The sequence below is a fragment of the Ascidiella aspersa genome, chromosome 2 (assembly GCF_963924565.1).
Source record: "Ascidiella aspersa chromosome 2, kaAscAspe10.2, whole genome shotgun sequence".
NCBI lineage: Eukaryota > Metazoa > Chordata > Ascidiacea > Phlebobranchia > Ascidiidae > Ascidiella > Ascidiella aspersa.
In genome coordinates, this window is record NC_139448.1 from 8,321,665 (window position 1) to 8,332,425 (window position 10,761).

The 10,761-nt window shown below is 38.5% G+C and overlaps 1 protein-coding gene across 1 annotated transcript; it reads left to right on the top strand.

Moving 5' to 3' along the window:
* Positions 1-2,717: 2,717 nt before the first annotated feature.
* Positions 2,718-10,481, top strand: LOC146163413 (uncharacterized). The gene is made up of 8 exons (XM_083382148.1): positions 2,718-2,869; positions 2,978-3,080; positions 3,516-3,722; positions 4,371-4,532; positions 4,841-4,944; positions 5,332-5,491; positions 6,086-6,224; positions 8,356-10,481. Exons 1-8 carry the CDS (start codon positions 2,758-2,760, stop codon positions 9,082-9,084), a joined length of 1,716 nt encoding a protein of 571 aa, XP_083238274.1. The 5' UTR covers positions 2,718-2,757; the 3' UTR covers positions 9,085-10,481.
* The last annotated feature ends 280 nt before the right edge of the window (positions 10,482-10,761 follow it).

Here is a 10,761-nt window from a genome sequence, read left to right on the forward strand (position 1 = left end):
AGTAGGCAAGTGTTTCTCAACCTATTGGTCGAGGCTTTCTTTTTTGGCTCGCCGCAAAAAATGTATGAGAAATACCGCATTAGGCATATAAATAATATTTACATATTGCTCACATTCGTAGTCGTATTTTTCACATTCTATACGCCACTATAGTCAAACCTATACCAATGTTCAGGCTCGCTACAAGTAGGCTATCAGCCGTATTGATGGATAGATCTATTAAGGCCGTTTTAGAGCCCAGGACCAAATTTCCTGTGTTATGGCGCAGGAGTCAATCGATGAATGTTAATGCATTGGTGTGCTACGAGTGCGTTTGGGCAATTAAACCTACAGCCTCGGTAAAGCTACCCGGAGCCTGGAAACCGTCTAAAACTGAGCGCATATAGTAAACTAATGCGGGAGCACACAACAACACCTAAAGCAGAAAAATCTACAAAAAACATAGTCTTAAACCCAACTAAATGATCGTGCAAATACGCTGTAACATCAACGACAGAACTAGACCTGAATCGTCTGAATAAGACATAAACCTGTCGAAATAAGTCTTAAATTCACCGGAATTAGGCCTATATAACGCTTTAAACTGCAGGGAGAGGGTATGGGACGATTGGGTGGGTCCGGCATAGAACGTTTTGATGTCGACGTTTGGGTGCCCTAGTTTGAATTGCTTCGCTATATTACTTTTTAAATAGATTTTAGCATCTAATGAAAATTAGGTGTAAAATTTGGGATCTAATAAAGATTGTGTGTAAATTTGGGGATCTAACGAAGGTTAGGTTTTGTAGTCTAAGTAGTAAATATTTACCATATAAGGTATGGTAAATAAACTGTTTTTGTTAAGTTATGATTGTTTTGGAATCATCCACGGCCTGGATTTTGATCAAAAGGTCAATTAGGCTTTGGGAATTTTGTTCCGTATTGTGCCTAAACCAAGTAACAATAGGCCTGCGGTCGCATGGCCTTTCAACAATATGGGCATGCAATCCGTTGGCGCGTTTTTCCTTCATTTAAATTGTATGGGTGGGATATTTTAATGGCCTGCTATTCATTCCATATGAAAAATGCCAATCTGTTAAGGCAATATGTTAAGGCGATGTATCCTTTTTCTGGTGAAAGTGGAGCCACCAAAAAAACTGAACTGTTGGAAAGCATCCTATTGTAGCACTTCTGACAGCTGTACCGCTCAATCAATTCAAACAAAGGTATGTGTGGCTAATTAAACAGTAGCACTCTTGCAACAAGTTAAGGCTGGCCGGGTTCAGCGATTTCGTCTAATAACCCGAGCGCAATTTAATCGGTTTACTTCCCCCCGAACAATCGCGATTCGGCGTCTGTCAGTAAGCGAGATGGTTGAGAACGACGTACGAACGTTGGAAAAGCACGCGCAAAACGGCGCGCCAGACGAATGGCAGCCGTAGTCGAGTCGAGACCTGATCTTTGCCGGCAAAATTAAACGGCCGTTGCTTTGTTTACCTAACGCTATCTGCACGCTTGAAGCGCGCGGGCATTTAATTTTCCCTTTTTCCCCCATTGATTCGCTAGCACCGCCGCCGCGTAGCGCTCACGTGAGCGGCCAAATCGATTTCGGCGGGAAAAGCGACTGCTTCAGTCTCGCTTAGGTTAAGCCTGGGCGGCGCACAGCCAAAGCGCCAAAACAGGTCATTTAAACGGCCACGTAGCTTCGTCAACTGCAGTGCTGCGACAAAAGAGAGTAACCTGTCGGCGACGGTGCCTGGCAGTCGAAAGCAACTGCGCCTTGTCGGGGAAAGGCTTGCGTTCTAGGCCGTTTGTAAAATACCAGGACAGCGCGTCGACGATGTTTACACAAGACCACGCATAACAGTCGCGGAAACGGTTAATAAGCGACCGATGAAAAACGCGCGAAAAGCGCCCGATGCACGTGCTTTTTTGCTTGTTGAGGCAGCAGCAGCAGCTGAAAAGGAAGGATGAGGCTGCGTTGTTTTCGGATATGTTGTCGTGGCGCGAAAAGCGGGCCCACGCTAACATCGGTTACCGGAGTGCGGGCGTGTTGATAATTATAAATTGCCGTACAACTGTCCCGCTTTTGGTTTAGAAAGCGTGGGGGCAGGATATTTGGGCTGAGCTATTTTTGAAATCGTGTTAATTTGCTTTCCGGTAGCTTAAGTTTGTAGCTCATGTGGTGCACGTTGCAACTTGACTGCATTTCATTGTATTTAAAACCTTTTGAAAGTTTCCAAGTTGCAAGTTTATTTAGTAAATTCAATGAAAAGGGTTAAAATTAAGTGTTTTTTTTTATTTCAACTATCTTTTCTAAGTCCTTAGTATGTTATTAGATTTCTCTTTCAGTGTGAGACAGTTTTATTATTTCAATGTAACATGTAAAACTTTGTCAAATTTAGGTGATGATCAATTAAAATTCCTATATGTGATTTATAAATGGTATGCTTGGAAAAACAACAAAAATTCTTGAGAATTCCAACACTTTTTTTAACAGTAGCAAAATAAGTTGACAAAAATAATATTGCAAATAAGAAATAAATATGGGAAAATAAATATAATGATAAAACTTGACCTACCCTAACCCAAATGCTGACTCACACCCGAACCCAAATAATGTACTAGCAATTTAAACCCCCCGGCAAAAAATGTGGTAGAATTGTAGACCAGAGCCAAATTAGGTTAAATTTTGTTTTAATACTAATATTCCTTAAAATTACAGAAGTTTTTGTTGTATAATGAGTAACTTATGAATTAAAATAACAACCAGTTGTTATCATGACATCTTATTCTTACCCATTTTTGCCTGCAAGGGAACAACACTCAAGCGTTATGATGCCTTCTACCATGAAATTACCAACAGCTGTTTTGCCGAACTTTTCAGATTACGGTATTAAAAAAAATAATTAAACAAATTGTTGATTTTTGGTATTTTTTAATGTTTTGGGGCAGTTACTAAATCTATGCGCTGCTTTACCTTTTTTGAATTTCTTTTCAGAGTGCGATTCAAACTTGTACAAAAATCTCATGTTGAATCCGAATTGGCAATGGCGTGCCCCACAAGAGTCAGTACCACCTCTTCACCTTCCACAAATCAACAGGTACAAAGCTATTTAACGTCTGTAATAGTTTCTGTTTTTGGTGCAAAAAAAATGGTGACTAATTTGGTGAAAATGACTTTCAATTTAATGACTAACTTGGTGAAAATGACTTACAATTGAAGGAATTACAGTTGATAATAATTGCTTGTTAATGTTATAAAAAGCATCTGAATTTGCTGAATTAGGAGAATCATTGTTTTGACAAAATATTTTTTAGAGTCTTTATTGCATAATATGATTATTATTGTTTTTAAATGGAAAATAGTAAGTTCATTTGTTCAACAATTAACATGTGGCAATTAACTATAAATATTGCAAAGAAAATTGTATATTATGCATTTAAAAAATGTTACATTACATGCATGCCGCTAAAATTGTTTTCACTTATTAACCATTTTTTGAATGAATACAAACCCCAGATTGCTTTCTAATCAGATATGGCTGTACCGGAATGCCCCCACTTTCACCCCCGATTAACATCGGTCCCACCCACCAAAACTCCTTTCCCGAGCCTGGCTCTTACAGCACGCTGCATGCCGCTGTGAGAAGTTCACCCTCTTTGGGTGGCTCAGTTTCTTCACCAAACATCCACAGACTAACCTCGATTGCAAAGACAAGCCCCCTTACTTCGACACCTACCGGGTAGGACAGTTTTCAACATTTCCAAGTGAAATTTAGAAAAATGTTTTTTTAGAGTACCATGGTTTCCACAAAGTCTGTGAATGTTTTAAATTAAGTTTTGTAATAAAATAAAAAGAGCCTTGTATTTATTTTTATATACAGCCCAAGTGATGTGTTTAGAAAGTGCCATTGTAAAACTAAATTTCCCAGATTTGTTATTGTTCCTTTGATTTTTTTTATAAAAGTGTGTAACACGCTGGCAGACCAGAGTCATTTTTATTTAAAAATTTAATCTGATGTGTTGTTTATTGTTTAATATATATTTTTATATTAGGTATATATTTATTAAATTTGACAGGAAAAAACCCTGAAAAAATAAGAAACAGCTAAGAAATATCAAAATAAAACCAACATATAGTTATCAGCAGCCCCACATTGTTTGTAATATATCAAAATTGTTTAAAAAACAACCTTTGTGCTGATAGTTAAGCCAGTTGTACACCTAATTGCATTAACCTGTTACCTTTTCATAAATAGTATCCAAAGAAAGTTAGACCCTAAAAAAATATTTCCTATTTACTTATTATAATAAATTTATTCTTTGGTAAAATTAAAAAAATGTAGTTGTTTTTGATATGTTAATTTTCAAAAGCTTAACTATGTTACCAGGTCAAAGCGGGGAAGGCCAAGAGCAGATGTAATCTCGACTTTGCAATATTTCGGATCAAATTCAACGTGTACAATCCGTTGCCACATTTGCCACAGAGTTTTTCCAAGAGAAAAGTCTCTTCAGGCCCATCTTCGCACGCACACTGGCGAAAGACCTTACAGGTAGGCAACGGGACACACTGTTCATGCAAAACTGTAAAATATTAAGTGTTTTAATGAAATGTGTAAGAAACTGTGCTATTCAGTGGGTCATTTTTGTATCACATTCACATGACTAGAATTTCCGGCGCTTAAGTCATTTCTTGTTGAAGTAGCTCTTTGTACCACTTGAGTTCAAAGTTAACAAGGGCTCTTCATGAATTGGAAATAGCGGGAAAATTCAAATATATAGTTGGTATTGTTTTGTCAGTTTAATTAGAAAACCACCAGTCTGCAAATTAGATTTTAAATATTTGCATTTTACCTTTCAGATGTGACTATCCCAACTGCACAAAATCATTTGTTCAGAGTGGCCAACTAAAAACTCACCAAAGATTACATTCAGGGGAGAAGCCATTTAAATGTTCTGATGAAGGTAAACATACAGCACTTTCATTCAATTTTAATGATCCATGCTGTGATTTATTTATATGTTGAATACCCTTTATTGCATTTTAATTTGCAGTCGTTAACTTTATTGGGATTTGTAAAGTTAACAAAAAGGTATATGGTCTAGTAAAATTTTTAAGGTGGCTGCAATGTTGAAACACAATAATGTGTATAAAAAGGTAAACAATTAACTTTTGTAGTTATCACGTTTACCAAAGCAGAACTCCTTTTCTGGTTAAAAAAATACTCGTTAACATTTGACTTACATTATCATTTTGTCCTAAACGTCATCCTTCAGTATAGCATCAGTATAATAGAAGCATATAATCTTTAGGTAGGAAATTGTAAATTTATCCCTGATTAATTTTTCTAGGATGCCCGGTGCGATTTACCCATGCCAACCGCCATTGTCCCGACCATCCCAGTGCAAAGTTGTTGCGTGATGACCGAGGTGCTTTGGAGGGGTTACTGGTCAGTGGGCCACGCCAGGACACTGCTATATCTTCCTGGCTTGATAAATATGTTCGGTCAAGGTAAGGTTCAAAAGAGTGTGGCTAATAGAATTTTACTAAAGTTAATAAGTTTTTAGTAATGGCAGTGGTCAGTGGAGCTACTTTTAAATGCCAGTATGTCCAAGCGTTACTATACAACCTGAAGTTTTTGATGAATTTTACTACCAAATTGGCTAAATCAAGATAGGTTTAATTACACGCTCACACAATCGTAATCTTAGTTTGAGCGAAGCTTATTTAATTTGGTATTTAATAAATAAATATGCTTCACTTGTATTGTCATAAAACAGAAAATATAAGCAAAATAAACGCCTCCATTACATAAAATCTTATTCGATATTATTTATCAATATGCTAAAATAATGTTTCACAATTTTATATTTACTGGTTAAAAACATATACAGTGAGTTTCAGTTATACAATTGTTCTTCCGGCAAATAGTTATTAGTTTTTTTCTAAATAGTATTTTTGGGAAGAACAACTTTATAATAGGTGCAATGCCTGGCAGCAACAGTATATTCATATACAGGTTCACTTGTAATGAAATGTTTTGTCTTGGTAAATGCATTTTCGCAGTTAAATCGAGTTATAACGTTAGTAATGTTTCCTGATTAGACTGGACAGAACCAACAGTGCAAATCGATCGAACCTGAAACGCGAATCTTCGGAGACGTACACAAGTTCCGATGAGGATTCAAATCACGGGAAATGCGAAATAGCAACGACGACAATGGAAACACCAAAATCAACAAAGGTAGCAGCCCCTCAATCGAATAGTTGTCCTTTGTCTTGGCTGGGTGACACCTGTTGTTAGACGTAAATGGGGATTTGAGTGAGATGTTGCTTTTTGAAAAATGCAATTAAATAGTAGCATAATTTAAAATTCCAATTTAACTGAATCTAAATAACTTACTTCAAATCTAAATACAAATTGCGATGTGGACTGTTACTGTACCATAGGGTTGCACTAAGTCTTGGACTCTTTAAATGCTTTTCAATTTAAAGTCCTAATAACTTTCATGTGCATCTCAATGTATGTTTTTTTAGAACTAAAATAAATTTTCAAACTGTTTTTTTTATTGTGTTGAACATGACATATATACTGTTTTGTTTTCGAATTACATTCAAAACATGCCGAATAATCTAATTTTAGACCCCTTAAAATGATTTTTAAAGTCTTTAAATTTGTTTCATAAAAATATGTTGCCACCCAGAAACAGCCAAATTTTATAATATATTGAGTCATAATTTCAAATCATAACATTCTAATTTGGATTATATATTTCCAAATTCAACCCTTTGCCCTCTTTACCTAGTTCGACACAAATAACAAGACGAAGCAGTTAATGTTGTTATTGTTAGACGAAGTTTAAGACACTCAAAACAAATTTACAATTGTCATATCGAAAATCTCATATAACATTAGTAAAACCAATAGAACTTCCAGATTTTGTTTATGATGGTATTATGTAATATGGCCATTAATATGCTTTATGTAATATAGCCATTAATATGCTGTATTTAACACTGCGCTCTGATAAAGCGTTTCTGTAATGCAAACGGGTTTCAGGGAAAAAACCCTACGGTTGATGTCATATGTACATAGAGTTGGCCGACACTTTCTAATTCAGTCCGATGCTGGTTCCCAACACTTAGGGCACTAAAGTCGAGTTAACAAAATCGATAAAACAGGGACTTTCAGGGAAAAAAACCCTACAGTTGATGTCATATGTAGGCTATATAGAGATGACCGACACTTCCTAATTCATTGCGATGCCGCTCTTTAATATTTTGGGCACTAAAGTCAGGTCGACAAAATCAATAACAAACAGGGACATTCCAATAGGCAACATTAACCGCGTTACTTAGCCATATTTGCTTGAGTTCTAATTTGTTTAGTAACTTGTCCACTTGCCCCACCTCTGGGCTGTTTGTTTGTAGTGCGTGCCTAAGATCGCATAAAGACCATGATTTTAAATCTCACTGAAAGGCAGCTTTTATTGGAAATGTTGAAAAGGGTATTTTTTAAAGCCCTGCCGTCAAACGATGGGTGTTTACCGTAGCGATACTTATCAAGAGCTAAACCGCAGTATCGAGATTAACTGAGTACGCTGGGTCTTTCCATAATTAGTTACATAAATAGCTAAATTACAAATGCTCATGTTTGCGACTGCAGCAAAAACACTTAGGGCGTTCAATTTTTATTGAAACGAAGAATAGATTTTATATAGAAACTGCCTAAATGACACTTTGTATTTTTATGTATGTGTGCACATGTCCATACCAGTGCCCATTAACCTTTTTTTCTATGGTTTACCCTTGCTAAGAACATCGTACCTCACAAATCGTAAAAAAGTTAGTTATTTGGTAAAGTGATTGTATATGTATTGGTAATATATCTTGCCTGAAAAACAGGATTTCACGTTGGTCAGGCCTTCGTGGCAACCAAAAATAAAACCTGGTTAAGCCATTTAAGCGTGTCCGATAATGGCGAATAGAAGCTGATACCCGATGTCAAGTAATAGTATCGCTGCCGATCCGATTCCAAATTGTGATAGGCTTAACAACTGGAGTTAAAAAAAACTTTTTTATCTATTTTGCTCGTTTGACCATATTAACAAAGTAATAACGTCATTTGTACCGGACTACAAAACTTTAGGTATCGGACAAGTACGATGAATTTAAAATACTCCGGCGTGACATGCACTATAATACCGCCCTAATCTCTATAACCTTCGTATACCTTTTGTTAGTTAAATATCCTACATTTTGCCTGTATGCACTATACACTTTATACAGTATACCGATTGAATAGCACTGGTCTATATACTCTACCAACAGCATACATGACCGGACCCTCATCTGAACAAAACCTTGTTTTACAGATATCGCTAGACCTTCCCAAGCCCAGATCTCCCACGCAAGGCCCATCGGTCAAACGGCAGTTGCTGACCGACGAAAACCGCAAAACGAACGGGCCCTTCAGGCCACCCGGCGCCGAACTGGACGACCCGGCGGTCCGCATACCCCTCTCGCCAAAGCGCATGAACCAAGTCGCCCAACCTCCAAAATTCGACCCGCGGCAGCCGGTCAAAAAACGTATCCTAGCCTACAACGAGCAGTTGCTGAAACAACAGGCCGCGGAGAATGCGTGCATCGGCGGAAAGCTAAGTCTCCCGCCGATTGAACGCCCGCTGCCCGCTATTCCAACCTTCCCGGCTTTCGGAGACTCGCCGCGACGCAGATTGAACCTGGAGCAGCAGCAACAGCAGGGTCTGGCATCGACGTCGATCGCTTCCGTCCAGAGCCTGCTGAGCCTTGAAGAGACCGGGGGAAAGTCACCACCTCCGCGACTCGGCCACTATAGCTTCCTTCGCGATCTCAAATCGACAGAAGAGGGAAGCGACCCCTGCACGCCACCTAGTGACGAACGGAAGTCGATCGCTTGCAGTGTGATCGTCAGGCGAGACTCAGTGGATAAGTCATCTTCCTCTTCTTCTGCGAACACTTCCTCAGGCGACACCTCTTCAGACCAGTGGGACGGAGCCATGGCGCTTATGCAACTTGCCTCCAGCCCGCCGTCACGCAAAATATCCTCGAATTTAGAGTCGTAGCTGGTAATATTTTGAAACTAAGCCCTGAAAACGACCAGGAACCTTTTCTGTTGCGGTATACGGCAGATTAAGCACTCTTTGTGCTTACACCTGTGCTTCTTAACTCACAAGTGATTTTTTTTCTTGCATCGTAATAAGCTGGTGTACAAGGTTTAATTCGTTTTAACGATTTACCAATGTGTCAAAGTACATCTGGCTTTATCCCGCAACCGTTTTAACAAGATGTCCTTAACATGGATCGTTAAAGATCCGCACAGATTTCCCCTTATTATCCTATCAATTTTTTAACTTTCGCGATCATGTAGTTTATATACAGGCCATTAGGCCAGATGTTTTATTATTAAACCGAACGAGGTATGATCCCATAAAAACCGATTTTCGTTGAGTGTTTTTCTCTATTACCGTTTGCGTCCGAACCATTACATTTTTTCTTTAAATCGAAGCGTAGCTTATTTGTTGTTGTTGTTCCTTGAAAAAAAAAAGAGGATGTAGCGTGATACGTTCAATCGAACAAGTTCCAAACGCTTTGTCTTAAACGCGACCCATTGTCTTTGGCTTCCAGCCCGTACGACCAGTGTGGGCACGTCGCTGCTACAGCTCGGCGTTACACGTGCTTTCGCAATTGTTCTTCCCGGTTGTCCGACGCTTGGTTTAAAACCAAACACCGCTCCGGCCTTTTAACAGTTTATTGTCGCGAGCCGTTCAGCACTGTGGGAAACAAGGGACCGAATTCGTCCCGGGGGGCTTTTTTTTCGTCGAAAGTTTCTCCCGAGTTTTGTTGTTTGGATCGGTTGCCAGGCAACCAATACGCGAACGAAATTCTCAGCGAGACAGCTCTTCACTGCCACCTTTTGGAATTTGTACTATGAAATGTGCCTTTTTTCGTTTTTGATCGATTTTATTTGCTGTTACGGGTGTGCCATAGAATCTATATGAAGCGTGTTGGTAGTTGCTGCTCCGAAACGTATCTTATCACCGCTAGCTAGCTGTTTTCTTGCGTCTTTAAATGTCTGTAATCGCGCGTTACATTTTGCTTTTTTACGACACAACATGAAATACGATTTTTTCGCTCGTTTTTTGTGCTAAGTTTCATGTGATGTACTGTTTCGGCGTCGTTTTTAAACGCATGGAAAGTCTGCCTGTTTGAAAGCGCGACCTTGCTACAGTGTTACTTTTTAGTTCGCAAACAGACTCGTATCAAATGGTTTCACGATCGCATTTTTTTCTTTTTATTTGTTGCGTATTTTTTATGTCGCTGTGCTTTCGCGCTCTCAGTTTCACTTTGTTGTCGTTGTTGTTATTGCTGGCAATTCTTCATATTCAGAGAGTAAGATGTTAATTATTTTGCACACGTTACTGCTGCGAGGGAGTAGCGGGCTTGCAGTAAATAAAAAGTTATCGACAAAACGCCCGTGTGTTTGTTTTTTTGTTTGTCACATTCTTGGCTCGGCAGTCAAAACGATAAAACGCGAAAAAAGTCAACGCGGAACTTGGTAAACTCTGAAAAATAAAACATGCAGAAACAGTGTATGAAAAGGAAAAAAAATAGATTCTATAAATTTCTATACAATGTCAAATACTAGAAAATAGCGTAAATCAGTAAAAATGTTAAGACACCAGGTAAAAAAAGACGTGGAAATTGCCAATAGCAACAGTAGTTTGTAGTTCATATAGGCT